This window comes from Zootermopsis nevadensis, unplaced genomic scaffold (genome assembly GCF_977971745.1).
Source record: "Zootermopsis nevadensis isolate Lab colony 2312 unplaced genomic scaffold, Znev_1.0 Znev_ptg000016l, whole genome shotgun sequence".
Taxonomy (NCBI): domain Eukaryota; kingdom Metazoa; phylum Arthropoda; class Insecta; order Blattodea; family Termopsidae; genus Zootermopsis; species Zootermopsis nevadensis.
The window spans coordinates 2,819,104-2,846,983 of record NW_028259148.1 but is presented as its reverse complement, the minus strand read 5'-3'; the positions used below and the strand labels follow the sequence as shown (position 1 = coordinate 2,846,983).

The window sequence follows — 27,880 nt, the reverse complement described above, 5'->3', positions numbered from 1 at the left end:
CTGTCTGACGACAAGTCCATATGAACAGGATCCTTCCATCCTTTTCTCGGACTGGGACCTGTTCATATACGTTCTTGGCAGATGATCCAGAAGTGGTTTGCCATTGCCTTCTTCTGTGTGCGAATGGAGTAATTGTTGGGATGCCACGGAGGAAAACTCCGTGTTGCCTAGACCACGGCCTTGCCCAACACAAGTTATAAATTCGGGCACCGTCGGGAATCGAACCCGAGACCCCACCCCAGGATTACAAGGCCAGCGTTCTAACCGCTAGACCACCGTGGATAGCCTTACGGATACGTACAAATAACGAAGGATGCAAAATAATACGGTCTGATGTCCTCCGTTCAAGAAAATATTCACCGCGCATGTGCAGAACCTCTTCGCCATTCAAACTAGCATTTATTCTTTCCTCGTCGACAGTCGATGGATTTCAGTGGTCATAATCATCTCTGGGGAATGACTTCGATACCGTTGCACAGAAAACAGAGTTAGCGTCATAGAAAATACGTTGGCAAAGGGAAAGTATTTGTCCCTAAAGGGAATCGAAACTCGGACGATAATCCATTGGACAGTTTCTTTACTGAGTCGTCTCTATGATTTCGTATTTTATTTTTGAACGGGTTTTTGTAAGAATTTGTCTTATTTACGACAGGGACCAGTGGCGGACTGGCCTAAATATAATAAATGGTGAACATCTCATAAAAAGCTGGTAATGTGTTCAAAAGGACTCTGATCCATGAAATCGACTGCGAAAACAATTTAATCTTAACAAAATTCTTAAATTTCGTCGCTTTAAGAAATATGTGTACGGAATATTTTTATTCCATAACTTAGTTGCTTGAAACTATTCTGTTATTATAACTGATATTAATAATTTTTTTTACTGAGTAGACTTTTGAAGAGCATATATTAAGTGAAAACTAAACTTTGCTAACACTAATTATAGTTTAATTAATGTGCAGTGGACAAGTTGATAGATAAATCCACTGGATTAGATAAAACAAGTAAGTACTTTTCTCTATTTCAATGTCTTAAGCAAAGTCGTATTATAATAAAATTTTTGTGTCGCTGGCCTTGTAATCCTGAAGTCTCGGGTTCGATTCCCGGTGGTGCCCGAATTTATAACTTGTGTTGGGCAAGGCCGTGGTCTAGGCAACACGGAGTTTTCCTCCGGGGGCTTCCCCGGTTTCTCCGTGGCATCCCAACAATTACTCCATTCACACACAGAAGAAGGCAATGGCAAACCACTTCTGGATCATCTGCCAAGAACGTATATGAACAGGTCCCAGTCCGAGAAAAGGATGGAAGGATCCTGTTCATATGGACCTGTCGTCAGACAGAACACTACAAATAATAACGTATTCCTGCGAATCCTAGTAGGATGAGAGAACACTGAAGAAATATTTGTGGACGGCAGCGAGGACTATTACGTTGTGCTTTGAAATACCATTCCGGAAAACTACGTGAATATACGACATAGAAACATTAATATTTTTTTTAAAATCTAGATGTGTTCAGTACCTCGCTTATTGCAGAGAAAGGTTAGAATTCTGTATTTTTAAAAGGCTATAATAAAACGAAGACCCAAGAAAATTTCGACTGCAAAAGCTTCTGTACAATGATGATAAAATATGGAATGGAACTGGACGAAGTCTGTTGATTGAAATGGTAGTGAAATCACTGTTACATAATCCATCATTGCGGAGACTTCGAAGAAACGACACGAAATGTAATAAATCCGCCCTCATCTTACGGTCCCTACAATAAATATCAGTTATTCAACTGTCAACCCGCGCTCTATACAGGGATCTTTGAGAACCTCCGCAGATGGAAAACCTGCCATAAAAAACCAGAGCCGTCAAATCAAATCAAGAGGCACGCAGGGCCCTACCGGTTCATAAATTATCACCGTAAAATTTGAAAGTCTGTCAAGCAGTGGTTACCAGAATGCGATTGCCGTCAACTGAGGTCCTTTTAAGCGTCAGAGTTTACGAACTGCATCTTATAAACAAACCACATCCTGTGTTTAATTACCTGTGACCAATGATTTTTAAATTTTTAGATCTAAGAACAATAAACAACTTATTATACAACGTAGCAAGCAACATTGTGGTTTAAGGACGTCATCTACTGGTGCTAGAATGGGGGAGACACAGAGACCTGAAGACGGAGACAGATCCAGCCTCCGAAACGTCGTAAATTTTATAAACATACGATAGAAAAAATCCTGACAACAAATAATTTTAAGTGAAAACCCTTTAGAATTGAGAGACAAAGAATGTTTATAGAATTCTGGTGGTGAAATCTTATGGAACACGAAATATATCAGAGAGAAACATTAAATGTAAGCTGTCTTACTGAGATACATTACGAAGATAGGGAAATTGCTCAAAATCGTAATAAAGCGTCATTCAAATAGAATAAAAATGAAACATACAATTACAATTAAACACTGAAACAGAATAAATCTTTATCAGATGTCACCGTGTGCATTCCAATAACATCGACCGATAACACTGTAAAATTTTCATGCAACAGACTTCTTTGCTAACCTAACAGTCGCTCAGCTGGCCAAGAAATTCCTCGCCTTTTACAGAACCCGGAGGTTCATTACAGTATTCCCAAAAGTCATGGGTCAACCCATCTCGTCCTACCTTGATTGATTAGTCTGATATTTAGTAAAGTACACAAATTACGAGGTTTGTTATTATGAAGTTTTGTCTACGCCTATTTTATTAATAATGGAAATAAATCATGATACAATGTGCAAAACGAAGCCTTCATTTCTATTATACCTTTTTCGTCCGGTACGGCGTTTTGAACTGTGGCAAAATTTAACATTTGTGCAGGCGTGGGACAATAACAGTTCCTGACGAGGACGAGAGCAGGCAGAAGAACTCTTCGCTGCTGTACATCCTGTCATGTAAACCGAATACCACCCACAGCAACGCTTTCAGAGACGTGTTTACACAGCAGAGACCGTTGGCTGCATTAAGTGCCCATGTTTACCCATCATCCCCTACTGGGCGCACTGAAGGGGACGCTTCGATCAAATTAAGGAAGCAGGAAAGTCACTTTAAAGAAACACAAAACAGCTGTTGCTTTCGCGGTTTTACAATTTTGATTCTGCGTGGATAGTTACGTAGATCTCAAATTTGGTTGCTTCACACCTACTTTTAAAAAAGGGGGAACTGAATTAGCCGTCACAAACCAGCACACCTCAAGGTCAGCGTCGCAACACGAACACCGGAGCCCAGGCGAGTAAAGACAGCTCAGAACTCGCATCGTAAAGCTAGCGACGCTGTACCGGTGACTTAGAACCGCTTGGTAAAGACAGTGAAGTCCTTGAAGTATGTGGTTTAATGAGGCCTGCAACATTACACATCAAATTGCAGATAAACAATCTGAAAATCAACATTCAGACACAGAAGTGTCTGGACAAAAATTAAGATCCACAGTCAGCCACTGGAATTGCATGAACAGAGATGAAACAATAAAGTTATAAAGTCTTTATGTGCAAGGTCTTCGCGAAAAAAGAGATAAGAGAGAGCTGTTTACTGAGAGAAGTTCTCGTCTTTTATTCAAAATTTCTCCATTTTGTTGGTACTGAAATTCACGATTAAGCAACTTACGACAGCTACTCCAGAGGGCGACATATCAGCAGAATTATGATGTGTCAAGCTAAAACAAACTATCGAAACGTGCTATATTTTGCATAAAATAATCTGACTCCCCCCCAAAATTGAGCTGTAATGCTCAAAGGCAGTTTTGTAACTAATTGTTCCCCTTCTGTATCGTGCGCATCGCACGAATGGTCTTCAAGTCCAAAATAAAGAAGCATCATTAAAAAAGAAGATAAATCATATCTGTCTACAAACAAACTAGTGATAATTCAAGTGAAATACAAAAATGTTTAAGGTGTGAGAACCACCCATGATGACAAGATGGTTCCAGCTGGGATTAGGGACCAACACAACACCACGAACAGAAGTTTCTCGTTCATCCACATCAGCTCTACAGGGAGCGTAGGATGTACAAACGACAAGTCCAGACGCTGTTACGAAACTATCTGACGAACGTTGTTACGCCATGGTTACAGAAGTAGTAACAGCAGACTGTTGTGAAATTTAAGTAATAAACATGAGCGTTAAGCACAGGGTGACCTAAAAGTAACGCAACCGATTTGAATTATGTTCATTGATAGTTGTAATTCGGTACAGTTCGATTGGATTAATAAACACACAATAACGCTACGACTATTCAAGAGCTCACGCAGGTGACGTCATGTTATAACCTTCTCGCGCTAGACCGTCAGTTGTCTTTCGACAGTCGAAGTGTAAGGATGTCTTTTTCGCAAGTGCAAGTCTCCGTGAGACACGAAGTCGCCACCGGGTTTCATCAAAGATGAGGGACGCTGAATTCACGGCGGACATTTACAACACTGTCTTTTGTTTTCTTTTCTCATTGTTTTTTGTTGACAAACAGAAGATGTCAGGAATGGGCTGCGTGGCTTTTCCATCACTCTGTAGTTCCGTCTGTCGACATTCACACAATGGTTACGCCGTGTTTAATAACTACAGCAGGTGCACAAATTCTGTGCAGGCGAAATGCGTCATCACTCGAGCGAGACGAAATCATTACCCAGGGCCTGAAACCTGAAAACAGAGGCAGTATGTTCTTCTGAAATATCAGTATCTACCTACGAGCACACACCGTATTACAACCCAGAAGACCAAAACAAGAAATTTAAGAAATACGTGAGTTTCAGGTACAGCCCAAAATCACAGCTTGTGAATGTTAAGATCAGAAGAGAGCATTCTCTTTAACTTACGTTACCTTTTCCAATGTTGACTCTACGTCAGGGAAAACTAGGCCGGATTGTACGCAGAAGCAAACAGATGGCATTACGCTTTAACCTACATCGACACATTGACATATAAACACTGATATTCATCAATACATTAGTCCTCGCGAGTTACAAGGGAAAGCAGCGACAACGGACCACATTAGTGAAGACTAGACAATGAGGTGACTTTCACTGTCAACAGACTTCAACATAAATAACTAATTACTTCACAAGCTGATAGTCATTTATCCAGTCAAGAAATCCCACCTCTTATGGAACTCGAAGATTCGCTCCCACATTCTCTAGATTCCGCCATCACATCCTCTCTTGAACCAGCTTAATCCACAACTTTGCATCCACCTTCTTTAAGATCCATTTTAATATTGTACTCCCATCTACGCCTATGTCCATCTTGTAAATTGTGTATTTTCTTCGGGAATGCAAAAACAAATATTACAGTATCCCTCCTATTTGCAACGTAATAGCCAGGATCAAAATCTTTGATTTGGGGTCTCGGGTTCGATTCCCGGCGGTGCCCGAATTTATAACTTGTGTTGGGTAACGCCGTGGTCTAGGCAACACGGAGTTTTTCTCCGTGGCATCCCAACAATTACTCCATTCACACACAGACGAAGACAATGGCAAACCACTTCTGGATCATCTGCCAAGAACGTATATGAACAGGTCCCAGTCCGAGAAAAGGATGGAAGGATCCTGTTCATATGGACCTGTCGTCAGACAGAACACTAAATAATAATAGCTCCGTAATACGTTTTGACTGACTGACAAGAGTTTCATAATGTCGTTTGACGTTTAACAGCAGTATGCAGGTCACAACGATATAACACCACAATCCACTTCTACTTCGTAGCACGGACACGAATTTGTCAGCATGTAACAGAATCCGCCATGAAGAAGGCCGTCTTTTTTACTGTTGTGCCGCGCAGTGTGGTAAAAATTAACCAATACCATTCTTCATCTCTGAAAATTGACGCATTAAACACCAATGAAATGTCGATAAATCTTGTTCAATCAAGCCGCCAGCCTGAGAACCTCAAATCTCACTTAAAATATAAATTAAAATAATTACCTGAAGTAAATATTTGGTTAAAGAAACAAAACAAAATTGTTACGATGTGATTACCACCTACAACAGTACCACACGGTCTCACAACCAGGAACACCAAAATTCACATTTTCATATCCCGAAATAGAACCGTTTCGATATTTCATCAATACGAATAGACACGAACTGTCTTACTACGTTTCTCGCAGACACTTTGATTACTCTAGCCAATCAGAATGTCGGACAAGAGGATCTCTCACTCCTGTCTGAACGTATACCTCTGGCCTTATACTTCACGCTGGCAAGTAATTCTTGGCTGAGCACGTATTTACGCGGGTAACAAGACAGGAGTGTTTTATAACAAATCTAGTTTACATTAAACAGACTCCGGTCCCTTCCCCTGACTCCTTCCACGACTTCAAAGCTACGTCTATAAAGCGCTTAAGGGATGCAGTGCGTTCACTGATGAAGTTGAACGCAATTCTCACTTTCCGGCAGGAACTGATATAATACAGTAAATGCACTGTAGGACTGAAGGTACTCAGGTGTTTAACTTGTGAAGAATGGACGCTGGGAGATTATAGTTTCAGAACCACAAGATTTTTTTATTAACACCAGAAATTTCCACCCTTTAAAGCATGAAGTTCGTACAATATCTAAAATTTAGATTTTTAATTCAAATAAAATACGAGTCCCCCATTACGAAGATCAGCTGATTAACGCTTCTCTCTTGCACTAACGAGTTCGTAAAATCGCTCGTAGTAATCTTACAGGCGTGGAGTTTAATAAGACGAATATACAAGTCTGTAAACTTCGTGGTATTTGCTGTCCACCTTGGGATATACAGCGTATGTTTCTTAATCATTTTTTTTTTAAATATTGTCACGTGCAATATCGTTACTATTAAGAAAACTAATAGGAATTAATTTCAAAACTTATCATTCTGCATTTAAAAATAATTTTTCCACATTTTAAAACAGATTATAGTAGATATAAAAGACCCTTAGTTCGCAGTTTGAAGAAGGGACGTTGTTATAAAACCTTAATATCATTTGATAGGAACAACGTAGTTATAGGAATTAAAGATTTAAGTTACGAAAAATATAAAGAATCTGTTATGACTGCATAAAAACAGAATCCATGGACTTTTGTTTCCAACAGCAGAATTTTTATTGAGGCCCTAAAAGTCAGTTCAATCAAAAAAGGCTTATATCTCATACACATACTAGCCCCTTGAAACTAAAGCAAGTCTAAATTACATTTAAGAATTCAGTCCGTACCGCAAAGAAAACACGACACTTCACCATTACAAAGATCAACTGGTTAACGCTGTTTACAATGAGACTCATACGAAACACATAAATACAAAATGAAGAGTTATTGATCTTTGGAGCAGGTTAGCACATAGCTACCACTGGGATTTAAATAGAGTAAATAAATTTTAGTTAACGACATTAACTTGTCTTAATGATCTACAGTAGAAAACAAATTTCATTTAGTGAAGATCCAATGTGCGATTTATCACAATGCAGACAAGCTCAAATTTATGTTGTTGACAAATTGAAATTTATTTCATTTGATATTTTTAAGGGACGAACACGCCATACATCAGAATGGCCAAAATCAAGGAAGATGTGGTGGAAGATACAAGAAATGTATACAAAATTTTGGTCGGAAAGAAACGGCATTAGTAAACTACATCACTCTTGCAGTCAGCATTTTGTTTAAACTCCGATAAAATTGATCTGAGATGATACGTTGTTGCATTCAGCTGTTCTTCTAGCCTGCAGGTGATGCATGGTGTTTCGAAAACCCTTCTGACTGCAGCTAAATCTCCCCCCCCCCCCCCACGCCATCTGACGCATTGCTCTGACGTAAAATAAAAGAAACTGCCACGTTATATCTGTCTTCCCACTTTCGTGAAGACAAAATAAACATTTTATGTACTCTGAGAAGGTAATATGTTCAAAAACCGAAGCTCGTATATAATCAGAATCATTCGATCACACGCCTGCGCACATCCTCTTAATTTTATCGTCCTATATCACTATATTATGTGTTACAACTGTAAGACATAATTTTATATGCCCCATTTCAACATCACACACACACAGTCTTCTGTGGCCTTGAATTTTTCAATTTGGTGACTTCTATGACGACAGCATCTTCTTATTCATCTCGCATGGGACATGATCCTTTTAGACCTGCGACCTTTCAGTTCCAGTGCCCATAATCTCCACCAATCCGTGACTCCCATCATCCCGGCTTCAGCGTTTAATGTATTCTTTCCTGCTCTAGATACATTTCACAGTGCAGTACATTTTTTCGCGACACCTCAGATCGTCATTACATCTGGATTTTATAATGCCACATATTTCACTGGTACTTTCCAGCTGACAGTTCATTATATAGGCAAGAATTACAGTACATAATCAGGACAAGCTAAAGCTCTCAGAGAACCTGACATCCTACAATAGCTTTACCACTGCAGATTTTAAAAATCCCTTCTTGTCTAACTCGAGTGTCACGTATTTTAAGCTGCCAAGGTATATAATCGAAACTGCCCACGCCCTCAAGAACGAAGTAAGATTCTGTCAACAACCATCGACGTTAGCAAAGTACAAAGTTCTTGAGCGTCCCCGTCATTAACAAAAAACTATTTCGGAGAATGTGTTTCGTTTATCTTACTGTCATTCGTTATAACAAGAACGAATATGATTATACGATCAGGTGCGTATACCCAAGTGTCTAAGCACCTCTAACAACGAATCTATCTTGACAGATTTACACAAAATTTGATACAAACATTATCGTCCTAATGATGGAGGCAGCAAGTGCCTCTGAAATGTCGGTAAACTTCTACCAGACTACACGGAGCTACAACCCAGAAGACAGCCATATTCATATCTACAGATGTATATAATTTAAACCCCCATTTGAATGTACCCACACGTGTGACGTTTCAAATTGTCAACGTAAAACTTATGACAACAAATTTCTGGGAAGTGTTCTATCATAAAAATTATATAAAGTATTTACTTTAACACATCATAACACGTCATAACCTAAAATCCGTGACTACTACTTTTCATGAGAAATAGCTCCCAAGACACACTAATTCTCGGCCGAGTTCGAATTTACGACAACGGGCGAGGTTAAAGACGAAATTCATAAAAGAAACTTCAGTTAAAGTACAATATTGTATACTTAGGTATTTTCAAATAAATTTCCAAGATCTTATTTTCATATTTAATGTTTCTTTTGAGTTAATAAATGTTTCTAAAGTCATATGTTAGTGTTTTAAATGGTTTCCTTCATTTCCGTAGTCGGGTTATGTATTTTTTTGGTTATGAAATAGATTTTTTAGAAACGGGACCACCATTTATAGCATTGCGCCTGTCGGAAATAAGGGTTCGATTTACGACGGTTTTCCGGTAACCAATTAGGTCGTGGCTGCGGGTCGCCTGTGTACCGGTTGGAAGTCACAGAGAGACAGACTCTCTAGTTAAATTATTCTACATCATGAACTTATACATAACTAACTTCTAACTGTCCACAAACATGAACAGCGTTTCAGCATTGTATAATATACGAATTCAAGTTTGCAATTATGACTCAATGTACTAGTTTAATGCGAAATGTCTCTACAGCCAAAAATAGCCTCCAATTTTCGAAATAATAAATAGCTAAGTTACAGAAAAGTTAAAAAAAAGGTGAACATTTATTATTCGTGGCCTACTTTTTAACGCAATTAACGTTTAGATGCAAATATTCGGCGATTAATAGTCACGAAACTGAGCAGTTCGAAATCCATCGGAGCCACGTTCATTCGTGCGCCTGGCGTCTTGGACGCACCGTCCGAATGAACATACTTGTCAATCCCTTGGTTAGGCTCACAACCTTAGTTAGATCACGGCACAAGCAATTCAACGACTCACGAAGGACACACTTTAAGCTGTAGCCGACAAATCTGCGGCAAATTTCAATATTCAACCGCTGAAATATTACGGTCTTGAGTTCGAATCTCGAATAACATTGATGTATACCCTTTTCTTTAGAAGCGTTGGCATCCCTGAGAGGCAAAAATTTGAAAGCATACTCTAACAATTATATTACCATGACACACAGCAATATTGGATAATATACTGGCGCAGTTAGGTGTTAATTATGAGCTACATGCTTCGAACCCTAATATGCCATCTTCAGCCTCTATGCAATACATGGGATGTAAAAGAGTGCTGTACAACACGTAAAGGAATTGTGATGTACATAGTTTGTTACATAACACTCTCTTGCTCTTACATATCATATATTTTACACAGCCTGAAGATGGCTCATTGAGATCGAAACACTTATATGAGAATTAACACATAATTGTGTCAATGAATTTGCCAATATTTTTGTGTGTGACAGTAATCTCCTTATTACGTATTTTCAAATAGATATCCACAACACGATACTTGTATTTAACATTACTGAGACAATGAATCTTCACTTAAGTACCACATGGCCCTGAATACGTCTCTTAAGCATCTCCAAATAGCCAACCACTTTCCTTTATCACTTCTTAACTGCCAGCTTTTACTACACTACTTCACATTATTAAATATGGTTCGTGAGCTTATCTCGTCGTCCCTTTTATTCCTGAAATGGACTGCATATCATAATTAAGGCATTACTCCAGAAGGACAGACCATGCGGACCGTTAACATTTGCATACATCCCTAGGAGACGAAGCTTTCAGAATATCTGGCCCACGCTTCTCTATTCAGTCAGCTACATTACAATATCAATAGCTAATGAACACCCCACGAACTGTGCATAATAGCCCCCCATTCTACCCCAGCTGCCGTGCAACCACATCGGCGAGAATTAGGGGAGAGGGTTGGATAGGAAAAAGCCAGGTACTTTCCCGGGAAAAAGGCTGAAATATGACAGACAAAAGCCTGAAAATATTGAGCACTGTGTCGTTTTTCTCGTAATTACAAATTTCAGGGAATTTTACATCTCTAACAAGGATCCTTCATTTAAATAGCCCAATTATTTTCATATAAAAAATGTCAGATAACGTATAAAACCAATTCTCTGGGCAAGCAGATCGAATATCAAAGAAAGGAAATATTTCTTCACCAATTCCTTGTTAGCAGAACAAAAGAAAACGCATTTAAATGCATAAGACGAATGTAACTGGCGAGAATCTTCCACTTTCGGACTCAGAGGACGGCAAAAATGTTTGCTGCAACAGTTGATATAATTGTTTAAGAAAACAAATTTCTACTCTGGAACATACTGAATGAAATTTGTCACTTGCAACTACCCACGGAACACAACTGGTTCCTTTTTGCACTCACATGAACCGGAAACTATCCCATATCCTGGGCCAAATGAATCCAGTCCACACAGTCACCCATCTTAAGAACCATTTTAATATTATCATCCTATGCACTTCTACGTATACGAAATAGTTCTTCCCTCTAGTTTTTCTAATCAAGGTGTGTGCTATTCTCATTTATTCCATGCTTTCTACATGGCCTACCCATCTAAGATTCGTTGATGCCCTAAATAACTTCAATCTTAGGTTCAAATAATCTTCACAGAATGTTGTTCTCAAAATCATTGGAATGTAAATATTAAGAAGTTCTGAACACACGAATTCTTTAAATTGTTTACAGATTGGCGGTCCACTGAAGAGAATATTCTGGAACACAGCAGATTACTGATGCTACACGAGAAATCATCTAGAGCAGTGGTATTTAACCTTTTTTGTTCGCGTACCCCCAGATATAATTTCTCTTCAACTTTGTACCCCCAAAGTTGTTGGTGTATAATTCAAGTTATACATAGTATATAACCTACATCTAAAATAAATTAAATAAATTACATTACTGATTATTCAGTGTTTATCATAAAATAATATATATATTTTTAAATTTCACGTACCCCCAGATATAATTTCTCTTCAACGTTGTACCCCCAAAGTTGTTGATGTATAATTCAAGTTATACATAGTATATAATCTACATCTAAAATAAATTAAATAAATTACATTACTGATTATTCAGTGTTTATCATAATTTCTTTTTTAAAGTTTCACGTACCCCCTAAGATGTCTTCGCGTACCCCCAGATATAATTTCTCTTCAACGTTGTACCCCCAAAGTTGTTGTAGTATAATTCAAGTTATACATAGTATATAATCTACATCTAAAATAAATTAAATAAATTACATTACTGATTATTCAGTGTTTATCATAATTTCTTTTTTAAAATTTCACGTACCCCCTAAGATGTCTTCGCGTACCCCCAGATATAATTTCTCTTCAACTTTGTACCCCCAAAGTTGTTGTAGTATAATTCAAGTTATACATAGTATATAATCTACATCTAAAATAAATTAAATAAATTACATTACTGATTATTCAGTGTTTATCATAATTTCTTTTTTAAAATTTCACGTACCCCCTAAGATGTCTTCGCGTACCCCCAGATATAATTTCTCTTCAACTTTGTACCCCCAAAGTTGTTGTAGTATAATTCAAGTTATACATAGTATATAATCTACATCTAAAATAAATTAAATAAATTACATTACTGATCATTCATTGTTTATCATAAAATAATATATTTTTTTAAAGTTTCACGTACCCCCTAAGATGTCTTCGCGTACCCCCAGATATAATTTCTCTTCAACGTTGTACCCCCAAAGTTGTTGATGCATAATTCAAGTTATACATAGTATATAATCTACATCTAAAATAAATTAAATAAATTACATTACTGATTATTCAGTGTTTATCATAAAATAATATATATATTTTTAAATTTCACGTACCCCCTAAGATGTCTTCGCGTACCCCCAGATATAATTTCTCTTCAACGTTGTACCCCCAAAGTTGTTGATGTATAATTCAAGTTATACATAGTATATAATCTACATCTAAAATAAATTAAATAAATTACATTACTGATTATTCAGTGTTTATCTTAAAATAATATATATATTTTTAAATTTCACGTACCCCCTAAGATGTCTTATGCGTACCCCAGGTTGAATACCACTGATATAGAGAGGTCGACCATCAGAACCAACCCAGCTGTTTATGCACCAAGCAACGACTCGTGAATGATTCGAGAGATTGTTCAACAGCGCTGCCACCTAGCAGCTAGAAATTGTTTTTAAGTTCTCTTCTAACAAAAGAGAGATATCTTATCAGCCTGCGGCTACCAAGACAGGCTACGGCGGGAATTGTCAAGTTTCTCGAAGTGATATTAATTGTCTACAAAGGCGTCAAACGTTTCTGTTGCTCCATTTACACAAAATAATCTAGGTCATTCTATCGGAGACGTTTCTTTATATAAAAGAATTGTTCCATATGAAGGCACAGAGAACAACGGATGTTTATTAATAGCTTTCGTCCGCGGGGTAGTGGGGGTTCGAAACCGTGCGCTATATTCAAGATGATGGATGCAACAGTCTCCGACAGGTGGAAACAGCAGCACAAAGGAGGCGCTACCTGATAAATGAGCTGACCATAATACAAGATTGGGAGTATATTTACATGCGCACACACAATTCGCAAAAGAAAGCATCTGTGCAGACAGAGTACAATCAATTCAGTATCTAGGGTACGGGGCAGAAGGACCAAGTTCGATTCTTGGCAGCGGTAAGAGACATTTTTCTTAGCTACCATGCCCAGAATAGCCACGGTGATCTAGCGGTTAGAACGCTGGCCTTGTAATCCTGGGGTCTCGGGTTCGATTCCCGGCGGTGCCCGAATTTATAACTTGTGTTGGGCAAGGCCGTGGTCTAGGCAACACGGAGTTTTCCTCCGTGGCATCCCAACAATTACTCCATTCACACACAGAAGAAGGCAATGGCAAACCACTTCTGGATCATCTGCCAAGAACGTATATGAACAGGTCCCAGTCCGAGAAAAGGATGGAAGGATCCTCTTCATATGGACCTTTTTAGTACATTGACATACATAATCGTGGAAAAATACGCTATTTCTTACTGAGTGATTTCAACCCAACGGCACGCGCTCACGAACGACTTTAGACCATGAAGTTAGTTTCTTAATTAACTGCATGAAAATGTCTTGTACCCAACGTTATTTTGAGCGAATGGCAGGTCAGGGCGTTGTATGCAAAGGTAACGTCCACTGTAAATGAAACTCTGCAGTGATACGGTAATGCTTATTACTTGATAATAACTCGGTAATCAGTCCTGTTATCGCTAATTCAGGACGTCCCCTGATGTTTGTAAACACGGAAATCCGCAATTCTGTAGTACAATCAGCAGCGCGGAAAGAAATTGCAGTATCTTAGCAAAAATTTGCTATTATCTTAGCCCAAAGACACTTAACGGATCTTCATGACATTTAACATTCGGGAGCTGTGCCGAAACTAGTCGGCGCATTCCAATTCCGTTTAAAATTAGTTAACTACAGTAACGCGGCGTTTTACACGAATATCTGAGCGTTTCTGTGCGCGGATGTGGTTGGATGGGGAATCCCCAGGCTACCTTCGTTGTTAGGTTTAACGTCGTTACTATGGTTACCATTGTTACTTGGGGAATCCACAGAGACCTTGACGTCACTGGAGCAAACGTGTTAATATTGATTTCAAAAGTTAAATCCGAGAACGCAAAAAGGGCTACGTAGAAGTTAAAATAATAAATTGTGTTGAGTCTTGGGGGTTCCGGATAGGCCATGTAATGTCGAAGTGAAGCCCAGGTTTTCGCATTTGAATTTCCAGCTGCAGTGAAATTTGCATAGATCGTTGGTAGTTGGGGGGGAGTCAGTATCTGTTTAAGGCAGAGAGAATAGCTAACCCAACTTGTCTAAAATAACGAGCACAAGGCAAAACAGGATGTGAGCGAATGGATTTACATTATCCCTTTCACTGTCGTACGTCAACTGCATTTCTGCAGTGCAGAAAATCTTTCTTCAAAAACTGACAATTACTCAGCTAACCAGGGAATTCATCACCTTTTATGCAATCGTAAAAGTTCATCACCGTGCTCACAATATCGTGGGTCAGCTGCATCCGGTACATATAACCCCATCTCATTTCTTGATTATTTACTTTAATATTATCCCATTTGCCGTTAGTCTATCAAAGGGCTTCTTACTTTCTGGTTAACAATTTGAAGTCGAAGCTCATCTAAATATTTACAATCCAGTCCGTACCGCAAAGAAAACAGCGCTTTTCACTGCTGTTTTTGGAAATTTTCCTGTTTGTTCCTATTCTCAGGATCACACATAACCCAAGAACTCTGTGGGGGGGGGGGGGTGCTGAATTATCGATTGTTAAAGCAGGTGGTACATATGGTTACCCCGCAGGCTTTAAAGGGTCAACGCTTTGCGTGCATTCCTTGTCTCTGATAAACGTGCCACTTTCTCTCTCATCCTCGCTCCGTGCAAGCAAACCGATGAGGATATTAGTTTAAATGGTTCATGCCGTGTTGCGAAGTGCGTCGTTCAATAATAATAATAATAATTCCTGGCCTAATAACACGAGTTTCTGATTGCATCAGTCTGTCCTCTCCATGTTTCCGTCTGTCAGGGCATTATATTCCTACTGCAGACCGAAACCTAATGCCAGGGAAGTTCGTATCGATCCCCGGTTGCAACATTCACATCTAAAATTAATGTCGCTGGATGCGGTCTTCTGGGTTGCGATATCTCGCGGCTTTTCAGGTGGTTAATGACGTCGACAGGAGGGAGAGACTTTCGTAATTCCCTTCAAGACCACTGGGCCATAAGCCGGAAAACTACAGCCGAAACGTCGAAGAAACATGGAAGGAAATTAACAAATAAATACGAAAATAAATAAACACAAAAGTATGGAAGCTAATAAAGATACGAATGAGGAAGGTAAGGTTAGGTTAGGTTTGGTTAGGTTAGGTTAGGTTAGGTTGGGTTAGGTTAGGTTTGGTTAGGTTAGGTTGGGTTAGGTTGGGTTAGGTTAGGTTAGGTTAGGTTAGGTTAGGTTAGAAAATGCACGTTATCTGGCTGGGGATTCCCTTACCGGAGATTCCTCGAATGGAAGATTCCCTTCTAATCACTCTGAAGAGCAGAAATTTATGTATCCCTTTAATGAAAGTGCCACTTACTAATTCTGACCAGAATTTGGATGTGTCGACAAAGTTTTGCGAAACTTCCCAACATCAAATGTTGTAAAAATAATTTTACTATTTAAAATATTTTAAAAATTATTTCGCGCGTACGTACGGAACAATTTCATTATGCGCTTGGCAGAGATATAAAAATATATAAAATTTCTTTACGACACCAACAGAGCCTGTCTCCCCACAAAGTGCAGACAACTAAGAACAGGGAATGCAGAGAAATGAATACCGCGGTTGGCAGAACTGCATACAAATCAAACGCCGCGGATAAACGAAACCCGTGGTTTGAGAACGACAGATGCACAATTCTTAATCCTTACTATGACACAAAGAAGCTCACTAAACCGATACGTGGTTTAGAAAATAAATTTCTGAGATAAATAAACATTTCTACTTTACAATTTTAATTCGGTAGCTTAAACCCACCCATGACTGAACGCATCGCGTAATGAGAAATGAAGATGTTGAAAAGTCTAGCCAATCAGGGCAGGGAGGAGGTCCACATTCCAAATCCAGCTGCGGTCTGGATAAAATGCAGGCCCATGGACTCAACTGTGGCACAAAATAAATCTACTTTTGTTGCCACAGACCACGACGGGATAGAACACATTACTTCTGGCATTTGTCCTAAGCGCTTGGAAAAGCGCGCAGACCCCAAGACGATCGACCGATGGTGGTGAAATTTTATTTCGTTAAGACATTAGAAGAGTAGCAAAGTTCAATTCTGCGAAGTTTTCTCATTATTTCACAGGGGTTTTGAAGGCGGTGAAAATGCTGTTGGACTTCTTAGATGTATCGACATGTGAACTTGCAGGCAGAAGTTGACGTTTCGGAGAGAGATACTGTCTCCTCCTTCAGGGATGAAAATGGAGACAGTATGTACATCCATTAAGTCGGTATTTACAAGTACACGCGGAGCTACAACCCAGAAGATCAGCACTGAAGGGACCAATGCTTGCAATGTTTCATCTACGATGTGTTGCAATAAACTAACTTCGTGTTTCCTATCCAGAGTGCAACCAAAAAAAATGTTGGTATACCACAAAGAAATCTCTGTTTAAATAAGTAGGGAAGATAAGAGGACTATAACTTCCGGGTAAGATAATGCTACTTCCTACAGCGTTATCTGAATCCTGTTTGCATGTACATTTCCTGACAGTTACTCGGCCTACAAAAACCTGGAAGATAAATACTTGCGTTAAATTCGTTTTATCACAGCGATTTGTTACCAGCAGGAACTAATTAGCCTAATTCTGGGGGGGGGGGGGGTAGCAACAAATAGTTTTTCTGTAATATATCCCGTTTTTACGAGATGAAAAAAAAAGCAGAATCCAGCTTTCGGAACACTGTCGTTCTCTCGATGGACAAAGCCCAAAGTAACACTTCTGTACATCCAAATATTCTACTGGGCACCCTGTTCTGAAATACCCCCCAACCCACGGACAGGATAATTGCATGAAACAGGAGAATCCATTGAAATCTATGGCGTAACATCCCAGACTACATTTAGTTATCTTCATCCTCGCCCGTGTGAGAACCTGGTGTCTCCTCTCAGCACATCGACTACCACACAAATATGAAGACAAACAGCACGCACACATGCAAAAGTGAACTAACCAATACCACTTGTTGATTGTTTAGACGGCATGTGAAGCGAGACGTTTGACTAAATCCTTGGGGCGTGGTTTGCGGGGTCATCCGAGGGACAGTTTACAGAGACTTCGACGAAAATCCGCAGGTCCTAAGTGCCCTCAACCTTGATTAGCTCTTCAATTAAATTACGCACTGCAATTAAAACTGGCGTAGCAGTCATTTTCGAAAGCTAACAGTCGCTCAGCTAGTAAATAAATTCCCCGCCTTTTATGTACAAAACTGAAGTTTCATTCGAAATTCCCGCAACTGGTCACTAACCTGAGCCAGCCGAATCCGGTCCACACTCCCTCGCTTTATATAACATCCATTTTAATATTATATTCCCATCTAAGCCTGCATCTTTAAAGTGTTCTGCGCGGTTCAGGCATGATTCATCATGCCTTCTACAAGCCCGTCCACTTTATCTGTCTTGATCTGATGATCCTCACAGTATTTGGTGAGAGCCATTACATTAAAAAAAAAAAAAAAAAGGAAAACTTTTCCTTAAATTCAGCAATACTCGGACCAGAAGTCCCAGCTGGGACTTTTCAGTGCAGCTTCTAATCGTACGCGACCAATCTATTCCACAGCCTCTCAAGTATTCCGACGTCTTGTTTTAAGAAATTCTTCGGCGAGTATATATCTTCGTTCCATTATATTTCCAATATCAGGGCTGCATTTGTAACGAGGAGCCGAGAATTTTAAACTGTTAAGCTGTATAAAGGCATCATGACAGAAATGACACAACACGAGACAAAGTTACAAAGTTTTTCTTTGCTGCGAATATATTGACGTCATTAATAGATAATACGGATTATCGAAACTGAAAGGCGTGTTCTTTGTTCTATTTCAATCTGATTTATTTGGTATAAAGTCGCACACTCTCGTTTAGTAACGGGGACGGTAATACATTAGCTTAAATCTTTCGATGTAAGTTTGTGGATAATACCGGCTTGGAATTTCGACCTTCTTCCTAAATCGATCGTCGCAGTTCCTGAGCCACAGTATAACAATCATTTCAAATCATGGACACTGGTTAAGTGCCTCATCGATCAATATCGGACTTCCGTCGACCGACCTCAACAAGGGTAATTTATTCGGAGATTATGTCTTCCGCAATTTATCGGTATTATTGATAAGATGTGGCTCGTAGGTTATTTACTGAAAACCTGGATATTACAATATAAGAAACTGTAATTATGCGTGGTTTTACACTGATCTCTCATTACAAGGCAAAGTGTTAGAGACATTAAACAATAAAAAGCTCCATAATTGAAGCAAATCAAAGAAGATGAGATGGGAGGAAAATTTAGTACACAAATGGGGGAGAAGGAGAGTACAGAAGCTAACAGGTGAATCGGAAACCCTCAAGGAAGAGACCATTTTGGAGATTAAGGTGATCACAAGCTAATACTAAAATGGACGGATACTGAATATAAGGTATCAGGGCTCAGGAAATAATTCAAATAAAATATTTTTTAAAGTAATTCTTCCTTTCCCTCTTAAAGCAGAATTATATATTTTTACTGCTAAAAATAATTTGTTTTGTTTTTACTATTTCTTCCGGCCTTTCTTTCAGAAATTAAATTTTTTCGGGGATGATACATCACTTGATGTGTCTGGTTCATAATCTATAATTACGGCAAACCTCAGGACCACTGGTTGGATTTCAGGGCGGGCCACGACGCGGTGACGTTCGCTAAAAACCGCCTGCCGCGTCTCGAAGAAGCTACTGAGCTATCCGGCTTGTCCGTGACTGTACGACTTTGACGTCATCTGAGAACAATAGGCGACTACCCGAGCTACAGATTTGAACGTGCAGTAAAATTCGTAGTCCTACCATCGACGCCATATTCTGGGAACGTTTGCTGACATGCAGGTCAGAATCTGATCTTTCTTCATTCATACACGAAACACTAAAAATAAAAGTAAAACACAAAGTACTTGAAAATTAAGATGTTGCACCCTGCTTTCTGGTAGAAATTGACCGACGTTTCACAGGCACCTGTGCCTTCATCCTTATCACCCATCACGGCAATTCGCCCTGATGATGGAGGAAGTAAGTACCTCTGAAACGTCGGTTAATTTCTAGTAGATTGTAACATAGCAACGTCCTGAAAGGCAAGCCATCTTCATACACGTCAACGTGAGACCTTTAACCTGTAACCTCTCCTAAAATAAAAAATTCTTTTGTTTTATATTGGTGTGAAATTTAGTCGCTTGACCGAATGTAAAAAAAAAATCACTCAACGCCTAAAGGAACAAAAACTGGAAGGAATATTTAAGAGTGAGAGTAAAGAAGTGATGAAAAACTCCATTATGAGCATTTTCAAAACCTTTCTGTCGACAGATATTAGCCATCTCAGCAAATAAAAATGTTTGTCATGGGCGAGATATGTAGAACGCGTAAGGAAAAATACACACAACATTTTAAAGTGAAAACCCTTTAGACGACTTGGGTCCCTAAGCAATTGTCGGAGGATAATATTAAAATTTATCTTGAAGAAATTGTAAGTAGACTGAATTCAAATGGTTTAAAACAAATTCCTGTCACTGGCTCTTTTGAAAGCGGAATCGGGGTCTTGACCAGCTAGGCCACTATCAGAACCTCAACAAGGACTCTGTTTCATGAACTTCAGTTTCTACTCGAGCCTTTCAACTTTCTAATTTAGCCCGACTACAATTCTTTCTACTCGAAAACCACATGTGAATACCTGATGATGCTGACTTTGAGGAGAACTAAATATTCAAACAGTTATCTGAATCCACATGAACTTGAAGGTCACGATAAAGCTCAATTTTTACAGAAGTAAAATAGTTGCTCGAATCAACTGTCGGACATTCTGACCCACATTCGATGTCAGTCGATACCACAGCACTCCGCCGGTTCGTTATGCAGCCCAGCGTCGCACTCATTTTCAGCTGTGGGACTTGAATTGTTCTTTCCAACTGTGTGGGACTTTGCCTATTGTAAGTCCGGGCGGCACTTGATTTCATGTAATCTGCTGCAGCGCTATTACAGTCCATCAGATTTTTCTATTTTAATGTTTAAGACATAAAACATCTCTGCTGTTAGCCATAAAACGTCATGTATTATTCATAATAAAAATATAAATTTCGAGTATATGAGAAATTTTACAAGAAAATTTATGGTCTCAAGGGTGAAGAAGTGTGGGACATAAAAGGGATATTTTATATAGCCTATAAAATCTTATTCACATTTGCCAGATTCGCTTCGTCATTAGTCGCCTATAACGGAAAAAAAAGATCTTTCTGCCTTTATTTTCTTACCTGGAAAGTGATCAATCACAACGCGATATATAAGCAGTTCTAGAGCTATAAATAATACCCAACATAATGTAATAAAAAAAAAAATTGTTTCAGCGAAGTTTATTTTAGGAAATTCCCGGCCGAAGGACGGATAATTCCGCTGGTATAGTATATAGCCAATCGAAAGCATTTTAACAGGTAATGACGTCACATAACTTTGTTGGCGTAGTTATGTTCATGCGGTTACGTTGGGATGGGTACATATTTCGATGATAAACAAAAATTCGACAATTTCGGCGGCAAATTACTTTTTAAAATTAAATTATTTGATTATTCCGTCAAATCACAATCTATTTAAAATAAGATAATTAAGATAATTAAAATACATTGTGATTTGACGGAATAACCAAATAATTTAATTTTAATTTAATAAATCACAATATGACGCAACTACACTATTTTATAAATTACTTTTTGTAAACAATCTCAGAGAAGACAGAGGCCATGGGAGGATAATATTAAAATGAATACAAAGGAAAGAGACATTGAGGATTATACTGGCTCAAGATCGTGATACATTAACGGAGTTCAACTTCCGTGTTCTTACAACAGGAGAGTTTGTCTCTCCCTAATTTCTTATGAAGTAATGCACGAATTTCCATGTAATAGGTTATGAGCAAAACGGAATCAGAGGTCACGCTGCTTTGGTAGTGTTTTTTAATTTCCGGTCTTCATGGCGCAGTGTTTATATCCGTTAATAATAACATGGGATCCGCTTTGAGGTTTAAACAACACTGGCGCCCATATTAAAGCGAAACTCTCAAGTTTTTAGAGATGACAGATTCTCGAAAAATATACATATTTTGTTTAAGTTACATTTTTGTACTCTGTAAAATTACAGACTGTCTGGAAAAAATGAAATTTAGCTTTCCATCTGATACCGACAACAACAAAAACAACAAATCAGAAAGACCGTACCCGTATCTTAAAAATGGCGATAGTGCGAAACTCTGAGGTTATGTCTGACAAATATAAGGTGGTTGGAATTTAAACTTATCCAACACTTTCAGTTTCTCAGAGTTGCTAACCGCGGAATGGATGTCAGACAAACTGAATTCGACTTTTGTGGAAAAGTGAAAGACGTTGGTGAAATATATGTAAACGAATTTAAAAAAATAATAAAAGAATTCGGAGAGGAACTGAAAACCTTGGCATCGCCGCCATTAAAAATAACTTTCAACATTAAACCTGCTTTTATGTCGATATTACATTTCATAACTTACGTTCCTGGCATTTTAACTTTTACGATTGTATGATAAAGAAACAAACACTTCAAAGAGCTCTCCTCGTAGCTACGAGTTGATAATATTTACGCTATCTAAACACTAAATAAAATGGCAAACTAGTACTGAAATGTTAACACGCATCTCAGACGCTTTTATGGGAACATTTTCTAAAACAAGTGAGTCACGTGTTCTTACTGCATCTAACGAAGACCCTGAGGATCTGATAGTCGCTCAGATGACCAAGAAATTCTTGCGACTTCAAGTACGAACATGACTCTTAACCAATGCCCGATCTAAATCTTGCAGAACAACAAGGTACTTCTTTTACAAGTATGTATCTGAATGGGTGTGTATAGATCTGATTATCGAAACTCGAGATTTATTGCACTGTTCATAAAACCCGCCACTGGTCCCTGTCCTCTGACAGATGAATCTAATCCACATCATTACACTCTATTTAAGATCCATTTTTAATATCATCCTCTTGTATCTAATAGGTGTCCCAAACAGTTTCCTTTACGTTTTCAGGTTAAAATTCTGGATGCGTATCTCGCCTCTCTCATGCGTACTACATGTTCCGCCCATCTCTTCTTCCCTGTTTTGAATATCTAATAGCCTTTTGTAAATAATGCAAATTAGAAATATCCTCATTACGAGATTTAAAGTAATTTAAATAACTGATTAATTTACAAATCTTACTCTTTAAAAGACGCATGACAAACAGATATCTGGAGACGTCTAGGTTTAGGCTTTAGACGACACATGCTAGATTACACAAATTAAGTAAATTGTGTGAAAGGTTTTAGATATCAGTGATCGATCACTACACAGAGGTTACGTAAAATAAACAGATCTTGGCAGATACACATAAAACAAATACTTTCATCCTATTCATTAGCAAAAACGACGGACATAAACTGCTCCTCTGAATAAAGAGGGTTTTACAACTGAATAAGACTGGGTCTGCGTCTCGATCTGAAAACAAAACCTGGGTTAATAATTCTCAAAACCTATGACGAACTTTGTACTTACACTGTAAAGTGGTACACGAAGCACAACCAACCCCCAGGGTGTTCCAGGAACACGTACACTCGCTCTTGGAACGTCCTGCCTCTTTTATGAAGGAACACATACTTGGCCTTGAACGCTTGGTCGATAGGCAAATAAATCGGGTAGTATGGGTCCGGAACACCTGGGGGTCCTCTCTTCGCGTGCCCCTTCCCCCTCTTGCCTCCCGACCCGTGTCCAGCTTCAACCCCGTCCACGGTATCTTCATCGTCTTCGAGTCCTTCGATGTCTTCATCTTCAAGGTCCTCACTTTCAGTCCTGTAACGCGCCGATGCGTCATTAAACCGGCGATGTCGTCTCTTGATTGGCGTCGGAACGCGTTTATGATGCGCCTCGCCGAAGCGGGGTCCTCTGAGATTCCTGAAGGGACGCAAGTGTTCGCCGAAGAAACTGAACCGACTTGTAGATTCAGGGGCGGGCTGGTTTGTGACAGGGTTTTCCTCCGCCTCGTCGCCACTCGTTCTGAGTCTGCGTCGTTCTTCCAGATCTTGATCCTCGAAAACACCATCATCATCAGAAGACGCAACTTCCTGTTGGTGATTATTCCTCTGTCGACGCGTATAGCTTGGGCAACTGGAGATTACAGGCGACTTCAAGACGCTCAAAACGATGTCGTCGTCCCCTTTACCCTGTCTTCGTGACGTGACACCGTCCAGGCTGTGCATGGAGGATGAAGCTTTGATTACGACCTCTCTGGACTGCCGGTATAATTGCTCTTGTTCGGATCTGTTCATCCCTGATGCCATAACGGCGCAAAACATTTGAAGGACGGAGTGTGGAAATTTTGGCGGTCCCCCCCCCGTGGTGAAGATTCTGGTCGTGATGGGGCACTCGCAAAATTTAACCACCAATCACCGTTCTGTCCTCATGTTCGCTCTCTCACACCCCAAAAGACTCTTCATGTTTCATCTGTGTATCAGACTCCATTACGTTTTAATGCTGAAATAAATGCACGGAGCATTCCACACAGGATGACCGCGCAGTCGAAGGATGACGCCCTTAATTTGTGTACCTCGGCCTTCAACCTCGTACGACCATTCTTCTTCTGCTTCAAAAAAGTGCTTGGTGGTTTATTTTGGTTTCTGTCTGGAAAATCCGCACTTCATTCTCAATATCGAACGTGTTTCGTAACATCCAGGGCTGACTGTCCAAGAGATCGACACGGCTAAGTACTAGTATACATTTTATATTTCTCCCACTGAACAGTGCCCTAAATATTTTCCCTAGAATTTGATATAAAATTGGAGTAGACTACGAAATAATTATACGTCGTCAAACTGACAAAGTTAAGTAATAAATTAACATAAATTTGATTTAACTTATCTGCGTTTAATATATAAAGCTGAGTGGAATATCAAAAATGTGAAGGCAGCTTGTTTGAGGGGGGAAATCAGCAACAGAATTTTTTAATTTAAAGACGAAAGTAGAATAGAACCCGAATTACGTTTCCACAAAATAGAACTCTGCTCCGTGTTCAAGTCTAAACACGAAGAAGACAAGATTTCCATAGCGACACACATTGCTTGTTATTGCTACATTTTATCACGCGATTGAGCAAACTTTGGTGCAGAAACATAAAAACAAGAGTAGGTTGGAACCAGAAGCTGCATAGGCCTTCAAAATACAGCGAAAACTATTCTAAAGTAGATATGCAATTCAAGCTAAAATCCAACTGGGCACACCACAAACATAATTCATAGTCTGAAGACAAATTAAAATTGCCACGCAAAGGACACCACTCTTGTATTTTTTTTTTCCCACGTCGAATTATTTATCTTTCTATTTTCCAGGGTTACTGCAATTCGTTGTAATCCATTAACAGACACATTCAGATTCTTCAAATTTCGGTTGTAGAATCACCAAAATCAACACCGCCTCTTCGTGGACGGAGACCGCGGCACCTCTCGGCGTATCACAGTCACAAAAACCCGGTTAACGAACAGCGAGCGACTTGGCATCGAACATACGCGGAAATAATTCAGGTCCCCTTCTGTCGCGCGCTGGGGTTACAATCGTGTTGCGTTCGCCTGTCCTTCAGAGCTCGTCGAACGCGGATTACTAGCGAAACAACAACATCCATGACCGGGGAGGGCAGAAAGCCGGCAACGACGAAGTCACGCGTGGCATAACCCCCCTTTACAAGCAACCAACTGTGGCGCTTGCTAACACAACTTGGGACTCTGTCCGTCAGCCGGTCTAGAATGGTTGCGCACTAGAACACTCGCACGCGCCCAGACGGACTCCACCCCCCCCCCCGCCCCTCCAACACCAAGGTCTGAAGCACTAAACAGAACCCGGGCCCCTACATCGACCGAGCGACGACACTGATCGAATCTCCTGGACAAACTCGTTTTACGCAACCTGCCCTACCTCACATTTCCAATTTCAATGAGACGGGGACCGGTCAGCTGATACTGTGTTTTCGGAGGATGGCTGGCAGTGGACCATGGTGATGGAGGCAACAAGGAATTCTGAAACGTCGGTAAACTTCTACCAGAGTACACAGCGCTACAACCCAGAAGACAGCCATCTTCGTAGTCACCGCCGTCACAACCTCAAATCGTAATGGGTTAGGTTAGGTTTAGTGTCGGTCCTTGGAAGGTTAGAATTATTAACAGTGAAATTACCTTATAAGACAATGACTAATACTGTACAATTGAGCAATTTTTCGAGTAAATTTTCGGTAAATGAGAGAGTAACATTTTATTTTATTTTTAGTGTTCTGTCTGACGACAGGTCCATATGAACAGGATCCTTCCATCCTTTTCTCGGACTGGGACCTGTTCATATACGTTCTTGGCAGATGATCCAGAAGTGGTTTGCCATTGCCTTCTTCTGTGTGTGAATGGAGTAATTGTTGGGATGCCACGGAGGAAAACTCCGTGTTGCCTAGACCACGGCCTTGCCCAACACAAGTTATAAATTCGGGCACCGCCGGGAATCGAACCCGAGATCCCAGGATTACAAGGCCAGCGTTCTAACTGCTAGACCACCTCATCTTATTATTATTTAGTGTTCTGTCTGACGACAGGTCCATATGAACAGGATCCTTCCATCCTTTTCTCGGACTGGGACCTGTTCATATACGATCTTGGCAGATGATCCAGAAGTGGTTTGCCATTGCCTTCTTCTGTGTGTGAATGGAGTAATTGTTGGGATGCCACGGAGGAAAACTCCGTGTTGCCTAGACCACGGCCTTGCCCAACACAAGTTATAAATTCGGGCACCGACGGGAATCGAACCCGAGACCCCAGGATTACAAGGCCAGCGTTCTAATCGCTAGACCACCGTGGCGTTTAGAGTAACATTAAGGAAAAGAATAACAGGTTTCTAGTTATAAGAATAAATTATGTGTAGCGAGAGAATATCGCCATTAAAGAGCAGAGACTGCATTAGGCTTTGGCCCGCAAAAAAACCCGGTTTTGGACTCAATAAATAAATAACAACGCAAATACTATTCTTCAGAACAGAAATTTCGTGACTTTCAAAGAAACCGACAAAAGCTAAAAGTTATTTTCGGGCAAAACATGAGGACAAGCCGAAAACATTTGTTCTGTTCTACGTCGGGTCCGCGTTCACTCTGGACGTTTCCGTTATTACACACGAGTGCCGTGTAAACCAATATTTAACGACTTCTGAGAGCCTGTTCCACGAATAACCCTTTGTTCTGCAAAGGATCCAACATGCCGGAACGAAATAAATACGCCACGACCTCGTTCCGTCGTTGTCTTAGAATTTTAATACATCTAGTAACGCGCCCACCTCTTTAAAAAAAAAAAGTTTATGATCTGAACACTGGAAGTGGGCAGATTATAAGACACCAACGCAAAACGCATATTCAAAAAATACCAAGTAATAACTTTAATAATAGAATAAGAAAATGGGAGTAGATAAAAAGAATAACACGACTTAAAGGCGCGAATTTAGGTTCTCACGGCTTCGAGTTCTGCGTTGAGGTCTCTGAGTTCCTCAGTCGCTTAGTTAGCTGATTTATAGTTCCTTGGTTTGTTATTTAACTGGATGATCATTTGTTTTAAGTAGCTGTCGTCAAATGAAAAAAAAAATCGAACTAACACAAGTCGAATCGAAAATGCACGAAGTGTAAGCCTCGTCCTGCTGCACATTTGAAGCGAGGGCTTGCGATTCTATCTCTGTTCTACAATGCACCTTTGACCTTTCAAAAAGAGGAAGAAATCCATTATCGCGTCATCTGGGTAAGTGGAAAAGTCAGACAGCCAGAGGCTCGCACGTACAGACCATCTGCACCAGGGCGTTCCGACAACTGATTCCACACAAATGCGGGTAATAAAATATTTGGACATCACAAAGGCGGAGTAAGTGAAGAATGGGGAATATTACATAACAGGGAGCTTCATCATTTGGATTCTTCGCCCAATGGCGTTAGGAAGCCTAACACAGGTAGAGACCACAGCACGCAGAGGTAAACGCGATGTACAACAAACATTACTGCTAAGACGCCTTAATGCGCAAGACCAATCACCCCTTTGAAAGCCCAAAAGAGAGAGAGAGAGAGAGGGGGGGGAAATTGGTGGGGGAGAAGTGAGAGACACTTCGATATCT

At 39.7% G+C, this 27,880-nt stretch overlaps 1 protein-coding gene across 9 annotated transcripts in view; it reads right to left on the bottom strand.

The window, feature by feature from the left end:
- LOC110834413 (potassium voltage-gated channel subfamily KQT member 1) overlaps positions 1-27,880 on the bottom strand; it is a 248,551-nt gene that overhangs the window by 40,883 nt on the left and 179,788 nt on the right. For 3 of the 9 annotated variants that reach the window (XR_002544579.2, XM_022073528.2, XM_022073530.2), the window contains exon 1: positions 23,264-25,511. The exons of 4 other annotated variants lie outside the window; for them this stretch is intronic. Coding sequence is in view for 4 of the 5 variants with exons in the window: in XM_022073528.2 (XP_021929220.1) it covers positions 23,264-24,060 (797 nt within the window). In the remaining variant the exon portion in view is untranslated. Of the gene's footprint in view, positions 1-23,263; positions 25,513-27,880 lie in introns of those variants that run through there. 2 more of the 9 variants (XM_022073529.2, XM_087349381.1) reach the window with 1 other exon arrangement.